The 20,042-nt window shown below is 40.4% G+C and overlaps 1 protein-coding gene across 3 annotated transcripts in view; it reads right to left on the minus strand.

The window, feature by feature from the left end:
- LOC148451052 (regulator of microtubule dynamics protein 3-like) overlaps positions 1-20,042 on the minus strand; it is a 164,817-nt gene that overhangs the window by 16,776 nt on the left and 127,999 nt on the right. For all 3 annotated transcript variants that reach the window (XM_088462333.1, XM_088462334.1, XM_088462335.1), the window contains 4 exons: positions 6,057-6,132; positions 3,056-3,133; positions 705-803; positions 559-612 (listed from right to left, as the gene is read on the minus strand). In XM_088462333.1, the coding sequence (XP_088318459.1) occupies positions 559-612; positions 705-803; positions 3,056-3,133; positions 6,057-6,132 (307 nt within the window). The remainder of the gene's footprint in view (positions 1-558; positions 613-704; positions 804-3,055; positions 3,134-6,056; positions 6,133-20,042) is intronic.

Raw genomic sequence — 20,042 nt, forward strand, 5'->3', positions numbered from 1 at the left:
AACTGCAGCCTGCAGAACTACGCTCCGGGCATGGACCTTACAGTCTGAGAATCCATTCTGTACTTCCCCCCTTGGAAATATGAGATCACGTTTGTGGGCGGTAGAGCCATAACAGGGCACAATTCCATCCTGTGCCAGCTCCGCCTTAAGTGTGCGACATCATGACGTCGCACAGAAGGGGGTGTGATCGGCAGTAAGTTCGGCACTGATTGGGTGTCCGATCAGTTACGTATACTGCTACATATACTGTGCAGGGTGCCCATCTGGAAGCGTCCACAGGACACTCCACGGGTGCTGCAGCAGAAATCCTATTTGCAAGGTTCTGTTCCAGGCACCCTGCTAGCCAGGAACAAGGTCCATGGGGCGGTGACGGTGCCGCCCAGAGAGCACTGCGCTCTGTACGGCGGCACCGGTCGCCCATAGCTAGTTACGACCCTGGTGGGCGGGGCTGGCACAAGGTGCACAATTACCCTGCTCTGGTACTGGGCAGTCGCATACTGATGTTCATGAATGCTAACCAGTGGGTTAGAATAATCTAATGTACGTCTTAAAAATTACCTTTGCAATGTTAACCCTTGCGGCTTTGGAAAATCCTGGTGACAGTTCCTCTGCCTGTATCAAGACACAAGTAGCATATGATTTAGAAAGTAATTATAAAATGTAAGAAAGAAGAAAAGCACATCTGGAACAACATGCACACTTACCTTGAGGAACTTTTCCAAAGCTTCTTGCACAGTAGCACTTGGTGGGGTTTCATACAAGGCGGAAGCAGTTTTTTTCTCCAGCCAGCCAAGATTGGAGACCTGTACAAACAGATTTCTGCTCATGTCAGCAAGTTAGATACATCACATATACGGGCATATTTCTTAACATTATTTATTCTAAAATAATGTAAAAACGGGTGTTTTCACACCCTTTTCACATTTTAGTATCACATGAATAACTAAAGGGTGATTCAAGTAGAATTCACAAAATTCTACTCCAAACCCTAATTAACAAATATTTTTAGTTAGCAGATCACATTTCCCATACTTGTAATGGGAAATGTTATCTGCCCAGATTTACTAAAATATATTGTGAAAAAATTCTGGGCAAAGCCTTGTGATAATAACGCTCCCCCCCCCCCCCCCCCCCGCTTCCCCAACTTCTACTCTGCTCTGACAGTCAGAGCAGAGGCGGGAGCCGGCCGCTGTGATCAGCTTTGTGGTCTAAATAGACTGATTACTGTAAAAAAACAAAAAAAAAAAAAAAAACACTGACCTCTGGGGTTCTGGTCAGCTTGTCTCCAATGTTTAAGCTTTGCAGCAGAGCCTGTTGTCACTCCTAGACGCTAGCCCTACACTTCATAATATCAGCACTTAGAGCTGACCATGGCAACAATGTGAGACACTGACTCATTGGAAAGTTCGCAATCTATGACAGTGCCACAATGAAACTCCCTGAGCTATTCAGTATGACCCATTCCACTTTTTTTTTGTCTGGGTATGTATATATTTGTCCCAACTTCCCATGCTAATCCTTTTACTGCTCTGTCATTTCAATCTAGTATATAAAAAATTACCAAATCCTGAAAGGAGAAGATTCTTCTTCAGCCACTAGTTCACTTATGATATTAGGTTTGAAAATTGCACCCTACTCAAGCAACCTCTACATACTGTATGGGATTCTCTTATTGAGGAGGCCCAGAGGTCTCCTCAGGGCAAAAGAAGGTGCTCCAAGAAATCAGGTACGGTGTATATGTTTTTACGTGGATTCTATGGGTCCCATTTACCAATGAAGCATAACCCCTTTAGCGCTCACTAAGGTGATTACGACTTCCTTTCTGAATTTAACAAACAGCAGTAATCTAAGATTACCAGTGTTTGTCACAGCATCGCTCTCGCCATTTTTTTAAGCCTTCCAGGCACTGCCGTGTCATGCACATGCGCAGACGGATCATCACGCATGCGCATTATTCAAGACCCCCGTCGCTGGCAGCGTTAGGTTGCCAGCAGCCCAGCAGAGAACCTCGCAGAGAGGAGGACTTCTCTGGACCTCGTCGGAGGGGTAAGTATTGGTAAATATCAGTGGCTTTTTCGTTTGTATCACAGTGATACTAAACGAAAAATTCCACTGGTGTTTACTTTCGTTGATAAACTGTCATGTAATGTTAATGGTAGCTATTTCTTTTAAAGCTCACTACTGTACTTATAGTGAATAGTTTACAATGAAGGTTCAAAATGAACACTTCTGTCTTTGCTAAACATTACTAACAAAACAGGGAATGTGGGGGACATAGGACCAGTACAAGGAGTTCAGCGGTTACAGTGCATCCATTATAATTGTCAGCTGTAAGGATTAATTGCTTGTGCCATGTAAGCTGTGTGCGTGAGAATGAAGGGTTACAGTGCTGCTGCACCTACCTCTTCGTTGTGTGTGCATCTATGCCATACCATAATAAAATGGTTTCCATACTTTGGATTATATAAAAAAAAATACATTTATATACTTTAAAACATCTGTTCCGACAAATATGCTTCAGAAATGTTCATATCGATATAACTGACTAATAAATCTACTTTGTCCAAAATGTAGTCACGCATGCTTCATTCAGGAAGGGTGTATTTCTGCAGTCAGTGCACATTTTATGGTTCATACATTCACTGTCTTCTAAGCTTTACTCTCTTTAACCCTTTATTTGGTAATGTTGCTCTCAAGCAAAAATGAATTTTGTATTATAGTTATGTAGTGTTTACATTACTATCCCTCCTGTGGCAGCAACGCTCTCAAGTAACATGTAAAATCCTGTCTTATATAGCAATCAGCTGTTTCAGAAGATCGGTAAAATATAATAAAAAAATTATATTCTAGTCATTTTCAATGCTTGCCAAATAAAGGTTTGAATAGAGGTGTCCTGTATTATAAATTCTTTACACTGTAAATTGTGTTTTGTGGTGTTTGAGTCTCATGACATGATAAAGCTGCACTCGCTGATTGCATAGTGCTGCTAAATATGTTTCTCATATAACAATAAAGATTATTAATAATCAAGATGTAGACTGTTTATCACACATACCTCATAGCACCACCGGCCAAGCAGATAGTAGCAGAGAGAGTCTTGGGGCTGTAAAGCTATTGCCTTTTCAATGTGTTCCTAAAAACAACAAAATAAAGCATTTGCTGGTGCTATGTCATGTAGAGATTGTGAACAGTAGCTGTTTTATAAAGTACTACCAACTCCTAAAATATGAGGTGTGATAAAGAGAAAAACAATGAAAAGTGCTAAAGAATTACTTAAAAATATGATATATGTATATTTTAACAGATGAGCAAGTGTTAATTAAATTAGAGATTTGCGCCGACCCACGTGTTTTGGTTTTGATTCCGGTTTCATCTTCATGTTTTGGTTTTGTAAAACCACCCTCACATGTTTTGGATCTGTATTTTTAAACAAACAGACAAAATGAATGGAATGATGTAATGTTGACCTGTTAGCATGCAATCCGAATCCTGAGTTCAGGTTTTAAATCAGAGTTCCGAACCAGGACTCTGTTCAACTCGGAACCCCGGAATTCGGTTGTTGTCAGTTCTCTGTGAACCGGACCTGCACATCTCTAAATTAAATACACAAACCAATATATATGAATATGTATTGATACCATTACAATAGACATACTGGGCCAGATTCAGGGTTGTACACTATTGCATTCTCAACTGCATTCACACTCGCAATTTATGCATGAAAATATGCTAATGTCTGCTAACAGACTCCCCCGCCTGCAACACACTGTGCTAATGTTGCTGCACCCACTTCCCCTAGCTGCATTGTGTGCAGAGGCGCTGGGGGTTGAGAACACACCAACGACAACATCAGACGCACATCGACTCCTCGACTAAGTCCTGGGCTGCGCAGATACTGGGTCAACCTTTTCTCTGAAACTGGCCTTTGAGACTGTGGTTCTGCAATGAGAACGCAGCCATGAGCGCAGACACAACTCCCATAACACACCCATGGACCGGCCACATCCCCGACTTCACCCAGGAATGCCCATGGATCGCAGTGGTCTACTCAGGACCTTGCGATCACGGAGACATTGCAAATGCAGTCTCAAACTTTCGTTCGCAGGTACGGAGTGGGACCTTTCCACCATGTATCGCACATACACAGTAGCAAAATATAGCTCGACTGTGTGAACTCTGAATCAGGTCCACAATTCTTAACAGAATAAACAATTCTATATAAAATCATAAATTCAAATGAAAGAGAACCTTTATACATAAAAAATTATAGCAGAGGTTCCCAAACTCCGCCTTTACAATCCAGGTTTTAAGGCTATCCAAGATTGAGTTTAGACGGTTAAATCAAATTGATACTAATTAAGTCACCTGTGCTCAAGCATGGATATCCTTAAATGTGGACTGTAATGGCGGACTTTGAGAACCTTTGGACGATACAATATTATTTATAGCCATCTCCATTATTTGCTTTTCCTCACAACTTTTGTTTACAAATCATAGGCACATACAATAAGGGCGATTCAATTCAGAGGGCTGTTAATAGCACCGGGAAGGCGTTCAGCTCTGGGACCAACTTCCTGGTGATATTCACCCAACACTTAATTGAATCGCCCCCAATGAGTACCAGGGTATGCCCTGAGCTTTAGAAAGAAAGGTGTGTAAGGCTGCGCTCAACCTTTAAATTAATGGTAGCTGCTAGGCAAAGAACAGGGATCAACCTGCCCTATTCAGAAAGTGTGAACAACAATAAAAAATGGGGGGTTCCCATCGTTACCATCAAATTAGCAAAATATAATAATGAGAATATTCTTATGCTGTGGTACAGAATATCACTGACACAGTAATAGATAATATAATGGGTTCATTTATAGAAAACACATATTTCCTCAAAGAGAGGGGGTAAAAATAGAAACTCTGACTATCACAAATGTCAATAAATGGTATAAATATGTTATAATATATCCTAATACCGGTATACTTAAAACAACATAAAAGGGACAATGTTGTTTTAAGTACACCGGTATTAGGATATATTATCACATATTTATACCATTTATTGACATTTATATGATATTGGCAGAGTTTCTATTCTTAGAAAATATGTGTTTTATATAAACCCATTATATTAACTATTACGGTGTCAGTGATATTCTGTACCACAGCATAATATTAATGTCATTATTATATTCTTTTGCTAATTTGATGGTGAGCGCTGGGAACACCCCCTTTTTTATGCCCTGTGCTTTGCCAGGTGTTAGGTGGTGGTGTGCGAGGATGAATATATTTAAAATGATGATATATTGAAAATTTTTATTTGGTAAGGGAAATTCATTTAAATGTACATCCATTGTACTGAATTGTTTACATACCGTATTTTATATGAGTTAACATTTGCGTAAACTATCGAATCTTATTTTCCATGGTTCAAAAAAAAAAAAAGAAATATTTCTATCATAATTTTCTTAAAATTTATAAAAAATAGTTTGCGTACTTAACAGAACTAAATCAATACTTTTTAATCCACTACAAAACTATTTTGTCATAGGTTTTGCTTATAGTTTGTCACTTGTATTGTTTTTCAAGGCTGTTCATTTATTTTATTTTTATTTTTTGTTTACTAATCCAATATTATATGGTTCAAGAGAGATAAGAAATAGGCTGCCAAACCTCCAGATAATAAACACCTGAGAACTACTTCCCCAAAAATCCAGCAGCCCCATTTCATAAATAATATACAGTATATATATTGTGGATATACTTGGGAAATAATATGCAATTCATATTTTAAATAACAACCAAATATATATATTTTTCACCAAGTTTATAGATTGACCGTTTTGGCTTTTCATCCTATAGCAACAGTAGCCTTTGTAGGGGAGTAATAAAACATTTCACACAGTAACATTTTAACTTTTAAAAAATGTATGCTGTATATTTTTTTTTCTTTTCAATAATTTCTAAGTGATTACTTCTAAATTTAAAATATGTTGTATTCATCCTACCATGAACCCGTATATATCAAAGTGTGTAAAGTGTTGGAATAATTTTCACTTATTTACCTTAAAGAGATATCCAATCTGAATGCGCTTCTGAATGCCTTCATGCTCTGAGTGTTGCCCACAAAGGATGGCAAACCTATAAATAAAGCAAAGTAGATAGAATTGGTGGAGATGTTACACACACAGTCACTGTCCTCAGGGGTTTGTGTATAGAAACTCAGATTCACCAAAATAATCAAATTGGCCATTTTTGTTATTAAAACTAGTATAGGTGAAGTAATCCTAAATCACACAATATTAATGTATATGTGATCATACACTCTACTGTAAAGTAAATGGATATTATAAATGCCTGAGGAGCTCTGGGACGACATAAAACCAGGAGGCTTTTGCCCGAGTCGTTTTATATACAGAACACAGAAATCCCAAGAGACTTCTAATATCTGCATTTATTTAGGTAGGTCCTTACTCCTTATTGTAGTTTATACTTACTTTCACATCACTATGATTTATTTTATATGTTGTATTAAGCTTAGGAATTAGGACAACAGTCGGAATACCGGTGCCAGAATCCCTACTTCTGGCATTCCAATGGTAAGTATTTGGGTTAGGTTCAGGGTTAGGCACTAGGGGGAGGGTTAGGCTGGGGGGGTTAGAGTTGAGCTGTGAGGGGAAAGGGTTAGGGCATACTTGCATACTTTTGAAAAAGCATTTCTGGGAGATTGTGAAAGCAACATCTATGAGCGCAGTGGTGAATTTGGTGTGTACAACTACATCTGAGAGGTGTGTAATAAAACTGACTTACATCCAAATGTGAACAAGCCCCAAAGCAGTTAATAAAATCTACTTACTGATGAAAACACATACTTTTCAGGGCTTGCTCATATATTGTGTTTTACAAGTCATTCCATATAAGCGGACACAAGAAACCTTATATGAAAATGCAGGGATCATTATATGCCTTATAACCAATGCAGGGAAATGGCACTGATTATACCATTTGAATGTATATATACACCTCGGAAATCTTTTTTTTTCTTGTTGCTACATAATGGGGTTAAGGTGAATCAGGGAGATTGTTAGACTCTTCAGGGAGACGGGAGATTACTAATATTTCAGGGAGTCTCCCTGACAATCAGGGAGAGTTGGAAAGTATGGGTTAGGGTTAGGCTGCAGGGAGGTGAAAGGTGGGTTAGGTTGTAGGAAGGTGGTCTGTAAATGTTGGTGTAATGCACATATAACATAAAACTGATCACATTTCAGGAGATAAAGTGGCATTTCTCATTTACCCTTCTGCATGTGGCACACAAAACAATTATTTGGTGATTGGATAATGCTGGGTACACACGGGACGATCTGTTCATCGAACAATATCGCTGAACGATCTCCCTTGAAATTCCTGGTGTGCTGGAACTATATTGGTCATCCACACACCAAAGCATTCACCAACGATGAACGACCAACGATCGTTCTCCCATATAGAAAATTAACGATATTGTCCAGATTGGCCTGCATGCATGCCCGATGGACGATATCGTTATCGTCCAGCGGGAGCAAGCATCGTTGGTCGTCCATTGCATACAAACGGAACGATATATCGTTCCATGTGTATGCACCTTAAGGGTCCTGTGATTGAAAATTTCTCTGTAACTCCCCAGTTCCTTGCTGCCCCTGGTAAGTTGCCAATATGTACATGTGGCATAATCTATAAGGAATGGTTTTGGAGATTCCTTAAAGCAGGTATTTACTGAAACCATAAGTTTATCCTTAAATTTCCCATAGATTTGTTTGATCAGTTTAACAGATCTAGTGTGCTAAATCACATTGTATATTGTTCTACCCAAGATCAGCCTTTAAGTACTTGTTTCTATGCTACTGTATTGTTCTGTTTGGGCCACTATACATCCGCTTAGTTACAGGAGTAGATCATACTTGCCAACTCTCCCTGATTGTCAGGGAGACTCCCTGAAATAGTAACAATCTCCCTGAAGAGTCTAGTAATCTCCCTGATTGCACCTTACCCCCATTATGTAGCTGATATACACACACACACATATATATATGTATATGTATAAGACACAATGATCCCAATGGCTACATACATTTTCTGAAAAGTATCAGTGTGTTTTCATCAACATGTAGATTTTACTAACGGTTTTGTTGCTTATTTACATTTGGATTTAAGTACATTTTATGGTATGCCTCTCAGATGAAGCAATACACGTCCACTTTACTGCCGCGCTCATAGGTGATGTTTTCACAATCTCCCTGAAATGCTTTTTCGAAAGTAGGCAAGTATGGTGTAGAACAATCTATTTAACACATTTTTGAGAACAACAATATACTGTTTGTTCCACTGGCAGATGAGGAAAGGAGGAGGTGTACTAAATGTGTAAGGGCAGTGAGAAACACGTGAGTATATGACAATAGAGCACAACTGTCATGCAGGAGAGGTGTGCAGGAGTTTAATGGGGGTATTTTACAGTGACCAATCTAATTTGAGGAATAGACTGTCCCCGTGATACATCCGTACAATTTGTGTTTTCAAAACATTTACCGCCTTAGGATTTGCTTTAAAGAAAACAAAACCCAGCGCGGTCTGCTAACAAGGCACAAACGTATAGGCCCACTTGTAATATCCAAACAGGACTATAGATTGCAATACTCAGCTTCATAACTAGAGCAAAATACCGGTGCTCAGTTACTTCCTGGCGATTTATTCTTCTGCAAATGATTTCACCGAGAACATGGTGAGGATCAGGATACAGACAACTGAATTACAGTAACACTCCAGAACAAAGAAATACTTCATCTCCACAGAATGAAATCCTTTTGCTGTATACATATACTTCCAGAGTAGACCCAGCATGCTTTACTTATTGAACACGATACAGCCTGGCTAAAGTTATGCATATGTATTATGCAAATTCATGTTTTTAAAATATGCAAAGTTTACAAGTGCAAATGTCCTGAGCTCTAATACTTCACTTGTAAAAAAAATGTGTGTGTGAGCTTTAACTACATCAACCTTCAAACATAAGAAATTATTTTGGAAGGATTTTATATATTTAATTGGTAAAATGATTAGATGCTGCATTCGTTCCTCTCTAGTGAAGGATGAGTGGAGAAGCCAAGATCTGCAGATGTGTGGACTCTACACAGTCCACGTGGGATTACCCTACACTCACAATGAGCAGCGATAGGAGGCTGAATAAAGGGAAACGTAACGCAATCATGCATTTAGCTGAATAAAGATGTATTCTTCTTATCAACCCTCAAGAGCTCAGACTATTTGTCTTGCCCTATACAGACACTGACAGCCTGCTGTGTGGGGATGGCAGGCTGCTCCTCCGCTCTGCGCAGAATGCGGTTCTCCTGCAGATACTGGGAGGATGTGCAAGAAAAGATAATATGGATATTTCCCACGGCCTCAGGCAGCTGAACAAATAGTCGTATCCTTACCATGTGGGGACAGGAGAATGTCACAAACAGATAATATAGGCAGCACAGACGGTGTAATGGTAGCATTACTGCCTCACAGCACTGAGGTCGTTGGTTCGATACCCACTACGGCCCTAACTGTGTGGAGTTTGTATATTCTCCCTGTGCTTGCGTGGGTTTCCCCCGGGTACTCCGGTTTCCTCCCACACTCCAAAAATATACTGGTAGGTTAATTGGCTCCTAACGAAATTACCCATAGTGTGTAAGTGGTAGGGAATATAGAGTGTAAGCTCCACTGGGGCAGGGACTGATGTGAATGGCCAAATATTCTCTGTAAAGCGCTGCGGAATATGTGTGCGCTATATAAATAACTGGTAATAAATAAATATTTATTTTCCTTCTCCATGGGGTATGAGGATAAATTAAGGAAGACAGGCCTGTATATCACAGATGACCTGTCTCCCAGAAATAATTCAGTAAATGACCGCGCTGGTGTGATGAACATACCACTCATATAGTTTACATGTATAAAACTTTTATATTATTTATTAAATGAACAAGTAAATACATGCACATATAACTATACACTTGGTATTACTATATGCTAACTTCCTATAAGTTCAAAAAAGAATTACCAGTACCAGCTTTCCATTAGATACAAAGAAATAGACTCATAAAAATGAGTTACATTATATTGTTGCACTTCTGCCTCTATTCAGAGCTGCTCACAGAAAACATTAGCACTTCAACTGCAGACGTTTAAATATATCTTTAGTGTCTTCCAGAAATGGAATATGTACAGAAATGAGCACAAGTCACCCTGATACATACTAACAGCAGCTATATTATATGCTCACAACAGCAGGAATTGAGCCGTAACTAGCATGCTATTTTTAAATTACATACAGAAGTCAATTCTGCTGAAAGATTATCTACTTTGCTTCACTGCAGGGCTCTCCATGCCCATCAAAACAATGGCACTTCCTGTACTGGGAAGTTTACAATCTGCCATTAGTGTACTAACATGTGGTACTGTACAGATAGAAGATTATCTATGTTCCTAATGATGCAGATTAATAGTTACTCTAATTTACACTGATGGCACTAGGTTACAGTGTAAGATGGGCCAGTATATATGTTTCATAGTCACAATTTTGACATGATGTTATGTCGACATTGTTAGAATGTCAACATGCTGGTCTTCTTCTTGTTCTGTCCCTAACGACAACCTTAACCATAACCCTAAGGTTCATGGATATGTCAACATTTTAACCCTTCTAAATGTGGAAATGTTAAACACCGACATAGTAACTGCGTAAAACGCTTCGGAATATGTGTGCGCTATATAAATAACATGCTACAGATGGCTTGAAGAAATAGATAAAGGAAACCCATAAAATATTTGTTGTAAAATACAGTATGTATATACTGTGTGTGTGTGTATGTATATATATATATATATATATATATATATATATATATATATATATAAATAAACAAAAAGCTACTATAGTAGAATAATTTGCCAAGGGCAGCACAAGGCAGAACAGCATGACTGAAACCTTAGGCTGGGTACACATAAGACAATATATATCGTCCTATATAGTTTTGGAGGTGGATCAAAACAATAGGGGTGTAGGGGTGGGCAATAAGCGGCCCTCCAGCTGTTTAACTACAAATTCCAGCATGCCTTGCAATAGTCTTAGAGTGGCCAAAAAGCAACTGGGGCAGGGCATGCTGGGATGTGTAGTTCTGCAACGCAGCCACGCGCTGTCAGTCCAGCCAGACCACATGGTGCACTGCAGTATGAAGTGAAGTGAGTGAATGAGTGCAGTGAAGGCAGCTGGGACGGGCAAGGGAGGGACTGTTCTCGTCCACACTGCGTGACAAGTTTAAGTGGCTGGACTGAGACTTCTGACAAGTTAGGTCAGGGTCATTCTTCAGTAGGGTGCTGGGGCAACAAAACATGAATGTGTGTTATTTATTTCCTGTGGGGGCAATGCATGTGTATTTTGTCTTCTTCCTGTGGGGCCAATGTGTGCGTTTTGCAAGAGGGGGCCAATGTGTGTGTTTTTGTTCCATGGGTGACAATGGGGGATTTAGGGCCTGATTCAGAGCCGCTCGTAAGCGGCCGCTCGTTCGTTCCGAGCGATGTTAGCCCAACTGCGCATGCGTACGGATCGTTATACGCATGCGCTAACCAGTCAGTGCGGCCGAAATTCATGTGCTCGCAAAATAGCGAATGCCTGCTATTTTCAGTGACAGAAAGAGGCGTATGTGGGTGGTAACAGGGGAAGGTGCTTGAAACTGGGGAGTGGAAATCCGAACGCAGGCGTGCTTAAAGGTCAAAACGGGCGTTTTATGGGTGTGCATATTTAAAACAGCAGCGTCATTGACCACGTCACTGGGTTATTTTAGAGTCAGAACTGCTCGCAAAATTGTGGTAGCAAACACCAACCACAAGAATAGCGAGCAGTTCATACCCTTGTCGATGTACTCGATTAATCTAATAAATAGCGGACATGACGTAGGATGCGAGCGGCCAGGGGGCGTATTTTTCCAAAAAACGAACACAAGTTTTGCTCGCTCGTTCAGACATAGAGGCGTGAACAGACCGCAAACAGCGAACGGTTCATTTGAATAGCCACCCCTTGTTTTAGAACGAACGACCGCAAATAGCGAGTGGCTCTGAATGAGGGCCTTAATCTTTTTCAATCCCAGGATTACAAAAATGTGGCAGGATTGGCTTCCCTACTTATATTCCATTAGTCCTGCATCTGTATTCAATGGGGGAAAACAATTGGTTTTAGCTCTGAGATAATTAATGGGTATCGTCGGAGCAATTAAATTGTTTTGGACACTCAATTATTGCACTTGTCGCGCCCAAAAGTACAGGGTTTAGCCACGTAAAGTGACTAAACCTGTGTAAAGTCCTGGTTAGAGCACCCAAACTACTGACTTTTCGCACATTTCTGCTCACCCTCAGGAGGCAGTGAGCAAAAATGTGTGCCCAATCGGAGCAACAATTGAATGGCTTCGTCAAGTGCCCATTCATTAAAGCTGCTATAAAAATAATTGGATCCCCCCCTATTATAAAGTTACACACCATGTTTACCATTAAGTATAATACTATTTATAGAAACAAAGGGATAAGAATTTATTCAAGTGATAATAATACACAAACCACTATTAAAAATGATTTACAGTTGCCCAATAAAAACATATTAAGTGCCACATATGCACTGTTCTCCCCAGGCTTTATGTTGCGGGTGCAACGCCCGGCAAGAAACAGCTACTGCCCGGCCCTTCGCACTCGTCCCAATGCGCCGTGTCCCCTGTTGCCCGGTCACCCTTAATGTTTCCTTGTGGTAATGACTAGATCCCTTTCCCGGAAGGACCTTTTCGATGTCAGGCGGTGGGCGGGGCCAAAGGCAGTGGCACTGTGGCGGAAGTCTGAGTGACAGAGCGTCTAAGTGGGACTCTAGCGGGGGAGTATGCGGCAGCAGTAGTGGGACCCCAGAGAGGAGGATGCGGCAGCAGAGCAGCTGGAACCCAGAAGTGGATGCGGCCAGTGACTTTCCGGCTGGCTGACGGTAAGGAGCTTGGGCTGCCTGGCAGTGGGGTGGAGGGATACTGTAAGAGGAGCTTGGGCTGTCTGGCAGTGGGATGGAGGGGCGCTAGGGCTGGCAGGGAGGTAGAGAGGTACTGTAGCTGCCTGGCAGTGGGGTGGAGAGACGCTAGGGCTGGCAGGGGGGTAGAGGGGTACTATAGCTGCCTGGCAGTGGGGTGGAGGGGCGCTAGGGCTGGCAGGGAGGTAGAGGGGTACTATAGTTGCCTGGCAGTGGGGTGGAGGGGCGCTAGGGCTGGCAGGGGGGTAGAGGGGTACTATATGTGCCTGGAAGTGGGGTGGAGGGGCGCTAGGGCTGGCAGGGGGGTAGAGGGGTACTATAGTTGCCTGGCAGTGGGGTGGAGGGGCGCTAGGGCTGGCAGGGGGGTAGAGGGGTACTATATGTGCCTGGCAGTGGGGTGGAGGGGCGCTAGTGCTATTTGCTTTGAAGGTGCCAATTAATTATCGCAGAGCTAAAACAAATTGTTTTAAGCACAAACATATTTATGTATGGTGCTTAAGCATATCTTTGCAAATATATGCAAAAAAGATCTCCGGATTTCTATTATTATGTAGTATTCAAAACTTATTGTTGGTCTTTTGCAGCATGCTGGGGGACATTTTTTCCTTTTCGTCCAGTCTAGAGTAAACCCCCCCTTTTCAAGCACTTGTGAAGGACCATTAAGTTGATCTACAGTATATTAAAGGTATTTAAATGGAACAATCTGGTCAATTAAGACATGTAATTTTCAGGTCATCTTCTCTAAAACAGTCACAAATAGGAGCATTTTGTGGAACAGGTATGTGGAGGTGTTGTCTAGCTGGGAAATTAGTTTTTGAATGTACAGGTGTGAGTTGCAGTACGTGTCTTTTCCTAATATTTTTCATACGGACTTAAAATAATAATAATAAAAAAAAAATAATCACATTACAGGCATTTTAATGTACCTCAAAATAATGTAGAGGCTTTCATTTTCCACTGGTAACAAAATGCAAAGGTCAGCTATTTCACCTCAAATACTTTACTTATCTCCATCAACAGCCTTTTATACTATCCCGCCAACTTATTTCCCACTTTTACATGAAGTTATCATAAGTTGTACTATGTACAATAACTGCGCGACACTGCAAGGAGTAATTTCTAATTTAATATTGCAGATAGTGGAAGTACACATGCTGAAAATACCGTGTAATATGCATTGTAAGTAGATACGCGTAAACTTTTATGGACTCATGGCTAACATAATTCATCCCTAAATAGGCCTTGAAACACATATGGCTGGTGGGGATACTTTTAATAAAACGGCATAATGCCAACGCCGCTATCCTGAAGACATCAGGAAACAGACGCTGGCATCCCGACCCCCGCCATCACGAAGGTAAGTATAGTGGTAAGTATTACAGTTAGCAGAGTATGGAAAGGGGTTAGGTACCCCCCCCAGGGAAGGGGGATTAAGGGTTTGCACCACCGGAGGGAGGTTAGGCACCTCCTGGGGAGGGTTGGGGGGAGTTAGGGTAGTTATAACCCTGTCGGGATTCGGCACCTTTGGCCTTCTGGCATCGGCATTTGAACCGGCAGCAATTCAGCTGCCGGCTATTCGAACCCAACCCTGGTGGGCATACGTTTAATATGCCGGCAGACGGGATCCCGGGAGTCGATATACCTGAACTACTAGTTAGGGATAAGCGCCTTATGATTTACACAGCACTTTGTGCCTCACACATTTTCTGCCCACCCAGAGCAGACCGAGCACTGAGAATAAAACACTTTAAAACATTTAAGAAATCTTAATGCTGAGCAGTATAAAGTAACACATAAAGGAACCTGTACTGCTCATTTAGGGGTCTATTTACTAAGCAGTGTTAGGAGAAGTGAAAAGTGAAGAGTGAAAAGTGATAAGGTGCCAGCCAATCAGCTCCTAACTGTCATTTTTCAAACACAGCCTGTGAGATGACAGCTGGGAGCGGATTGGCTGGTATCTTATCACTTTTCACTCTGTCTCCTAACACTGCTTAGTAAATAGACCCCTTAGCCTGAAAAATTGTTTAAGGTCTACAATGAAATCGAAGCAAAACACAATCTGTGCGTTTCAAGGAGGCAAATGACCTATACAACTCTATACCTCACCCTCTGCTTTTCCCTTACACAAGGATTATGCTACCTTCTAATATATTTACCTCTCAGGGATTTGGGCTGTAAAGTGGGAGTATAATCTATCTCTGCTATGATAACAACAAAGGGAAACCCCATACCAGCTAATTATATCATAGCTATAAGAAGCGAGTAAAAGCCAAGGCAATAAATGCACTAGGCTAGAGAACAGATTTAGTATTTCCCCTCCTGTGACTGCTGCTGCAGCTGGTTCCGAGTGACGAGATAACATTGATTATGTCAGCATTAGCAGATATAAAACTTTACCAAGAAAACCTTAAACAATAAAATGGAAGAGACAGAACACAGTATCAGTGAGGTACAGTAAGTCATGAGAATTTATGACACCAGATAAATGGAATGGTAGAACAGCTTCCAATCTGTAAAGGAGAGGAGATAACAAGACATCTGGAAACAAGATACAGAGTCTGCTCAAGCTGCTAGGAATGTATCCCATACAGATGTGTCCACATACATCTATCCTCCATGCGCTAATAGTCACGCCACACAACGCGGGAGCTCAGTGTGCCTCGGTAGCGCAGAGCGTCTTTCATGCAACATTTCATCTTCAAATGCGTCTTATTCACAGTGATGTGAATAGCTAGCACAAGCAGCTTCTGCTGATTAAAATGATATGCAGCATGTCTATATTCTCTGTCTGCGGGTGTATCTGCATGCGTAATGCTACGTTACTGTGTCAGCGGCTGTAACACTAACGTAGCTTTTCAGATCCAGATAGACATGCTGCATATCATTTTAATCAGCAGAAGCTGCTTGTGCTAGCTATTCACATCACTGTGTGAATAGGACACATTTGAAGGTAAAACGTTACACAAAGAGACACTCGTCGCTACAGAGCCACATAACGGCATAGCGCGATTAGAAGGTCTGTTTAACGCGCAAAGAGGCTAGATTTATGAGGATACATCTGTATATGTGTATGCATATACATGGAAATATATTGCATGTCTGTAACTTTTCATGTAACTCAATTTAAAATGCACAAAAACTGAGCATAACATATAAAACACAAATCTTTGAAATCATTAAAGCTGTGAATAGATAAAGGGCGGCATCCAATTAGCCCCAAACATTGTCCGGTCGTTAATGGATCCCCTGGGGCTATCTACTTAGCATCGTAGTCCGCCCGACGCCAGCACTTACCGGGGCTTTTTTGGGGGATGTGTCCCGAAAACTTATCCCAGAAAAGTGCTGTGTTTTTGATGCTGCGATGGCGAAAACACATAGGTCCGTGAACTTAGCACGGATCCCATGTATTTTCTCCCGATAAACCCTATTTGTTCAGCCGGGATAATAAAACTGATGAAAAAACGGGGTTTAATACCAAAATAGCTCTGTTTTTCACGCCTGAGAATATATTTGGGATAATTAGATTTCCCCCAAATAATTATTTAATTTAAAAAAAAAAAAAAGGTGTGTCTCTGGATTTTGCTGAAGGCTTTGGTCAAAACTAAGGCTATGTACAGGCTGGTTTACAACTTTACTGCATGTAAAGTGGAAATTTGTAAATGCGTCTAAGCACATACAGTACATGGCACATACAATGCAGTTTATATGCATTTTTAACACTTGAAGCGATAAAAAAAAATAAAAAAAAAATACCAGTGTGTACGAAGCCTAAAACAGCTCTAAGCAGAATCCATACTAATTACATGTAGTAAAGTAACAATCAATGTTTATCAGATATAATGAAAAGGATTTATACAATTTGTCTTTCAGAAACAATACCTTAGTACTATGCATAAATTAATTGGTCTTACAGTTCAATAACCCTGATATATTACTTGTAAAATATTCTATTTAAATTTGTTGAACTATAAATATTGTATAACGTTTGTTTGTACTGTTCTTCCAGCCAAAGTGGACAGTAAAAGCTCTACCACAGTCGTCTTAGTACAGTAGTTCTTTTACTGTGCACTTTGGCTGGGAAAACCAAAGGGAATTGTAATTTTAATTTGAATATATCTTTCTAATTCTATGTAACAATGTCATATTCTGTTACATACTAATCTTATTGTAAAATCAATTCACTTCATTCACAACTGTAGCTACATTTTTAATTAGATATATTAAAATAAAAATAATAACTCCCTTCTGTTTAGAGATAATCACTTAAAGGCATTAGTGGTGGTGTCACATTCACTATAAAAACAATCCTTGAGAAAGCAGAACAAAGATAGGAAGTCATTTAAACAGCAATCTGACAGAGCATTTATTCGTCTCATAACTTACACGCTATTCCTGAGGGAGGATCCCGTCTCCAGCTGACATGCAACTATATACCATTCACAAAGCACTCACGCAATGACACGCTCAGCAGTAAGCCAAGACTTTCAATGATCCAGAATCAGTTTTTAAAATGTTATACTTAACACAGCATATCTTACCCCTCACATCATAGTTGTACACAACGTCCTGCTCAGGTAAACGTCTTTACAGACAAAAATATTCTTGTATAAAAACAAAACTTTTGGTTTAGTTTTTTTTTTTGGATGAATGATGAGAAAAATCCTAACAAGTTCTACACCAATTGTACAGGCTTAAAAACATAAATGTACGTGGGAGACAACAGCATATTGGATTGGTAAATATCACAATACTGCAGGCACAGCTGCAAAAAGGAAGTTTTTTTCCACCACTGAGACTGGAGGGGAAATGTAATAGCCTGCAAGATGCAAGCGCAAATTCAGTAAGTCTGCTCAAGGTTTTAAAGTTACAATAAATTAAATGGCAAAACCAGGTTGGTTTTGCCTTTTAAGTTATTGCCGCTTTAAAAAAGTAAAAAACAGGCAAGCTTGCCGGAAATGCGCTGATGCAGACATCACGCATGTGATTACAATTATACATGCAAATCTATTTCTCTGATCTTTTCAAACTAAGGAGCCTATTTATCAATGATTTTAATCATACGCAACAAGTGATCAAACTTGTTGCATATGATAATGGTGCTCCAGCCAATCAGCTCATGTCATCTGTTTGAAAAATGACATCTGGCAGCTGATTGCATATGATAAGTGGTGCTTCAGCCAATCAGTTTTATCACTCATTGCGTATGAAAAAGCTTTTTGATAAATAGGCCTCTAAGGCTGGGTACACACTAGGCGACCCGTCAATGTGACGCACAATGGTACAACAGCGCAATTTATCGGGCGGTCGGTACACACTGCATGATCCGGTGAACGAAAGAAAAATTCACCCCAAAAAAAAAAAGGGGAAAAAAATTCTGGAACACCCCAGAAAATGCCTTAGAAATTTGGGGCAAAAATGAAAAAAGTCGAGTGACAACTTCAAAAACTAGCGAAATAAGCTTTTGGGGGTGCTCTAAGGGGCCAAGTGTTTTTGGGATTGCAGGTGCTTGTATGACGGAGGAATTTCACTTCTTCTAAAACTTCACTTTAGAGACAAAAATTTGCTAGTACCCATTTTCAAGCACCCCAAACTTGATGGGAATATTTATTTTCTACAAAAAACACTGCTTTATGCCATTCTTCCACACTTTTACCAAGACGCTAATAGCAAGCAATTACCACCACTTTTGTACCCTAAGTAGTTCAATTAGATCTAATACTAAACTACCATAATGATTTCCAAAGTCAGCCCATGTTTTTCTGGGGTACAGAATGATTCCCCCAATTCATCCTGCACTTTTCACCTGGTTCACATTCATCAGGTTTCGTTTTCGCCTGTTTGAGATCTGAATACGGAGTAAATCAGGAGAGCATACGAAAAGTTTTCGCCTCCAAAACAGGCGAAGGCAGCGAAAAGCCAGGTAGGCAAAACATTTTAGCCGAGGCGAAACGAATTGAATACAGGCCTAAATTAGCAAATTTTAAGAAAAATCACAAGGCGTGTCACAAAGTCCAAGGCATAACAAATTTGTCCATATGGTTAGATTTTAGGAAAGGTGTATGTGGATGGACACATCTGTACACACTAGACTATCTGGACGATATGTCAGTACAATTTGGCATATCGTCTGAGAAATCGTATAGAGTGTACCCAGCATAAGACCTGGACCACATGTTAAAGGGGCACCAACACCTAAACTGGCTATAAATTAGAAATAAAGCATACTAGTCTATGCAAAGTAGAGGAAGATATTTAGTGTACCGAAGGAAAAAGAAAAAAAATCACATAACATGCAAACTTGTAATTCACTAGCAAACGCTACTGGTTGGCAAACTGGCAGTTGGGATGTCGCCAGTCAGAACACTGGAGCTGGAATCCGACGTTATCCTGTACCCAACCCCTCGAAGGTTCTCAAGGATCAGCCCTAAAAAGTGTAATTGCCAGATATGTACTTTTGAAGCTACTTATTAAATTATCTTGCCATGACTGTGGCTGCAATAAGAGCCCACCCCGGCAAAGAGTTAAAAATAAAAGTGATACAGCAGCTCACGAGCACCTATGTAAGCAATACATTGTCTGAATATTTTTTATATCACTGTTTTGAGAAGCATACAGTATATGGCAGAGGCTCGCAAACTCCACCAATTACAGTCCACATATCAATGATATCCATGCTTGAGTATATATGACTTAATTTGATAACCATCTGGATGCAAGCAAGGATATCCTTAAAACCTGGACTGTAACGGCAGAGTTTGGGAACCTCTGATATGTAGGATCAGTAGCTGGAGAAAATGATGACGTTTGTCACTTGTATCAGACCTCTCTGTAGCCTTTTTACACAAACTGCACTTTTACCTCAATTTTGCATCTTATTCCACATAAAGTGTCCTAGGTACTTAGGATTAGAATTTTTGTAGCAAATTAATTGGTATAAAGTTGAATTATAGCACGATGCATGGTGCGGGTCAGTCTT

This window comes from Taudactylus pleione, unplaced genomic scaffold (genome assembly GCF_031769625.1).
Source record: "Taudactylus pleione unplaced genomic scaffold, aTauple2 ptg001187l, whole genome shotgun sequence".
NCBI lineage: Eukaryota > Metazoa > Chordata > Amphibia > Anura > Myobatrachidae > Taudactylus > Taudactylus pleione.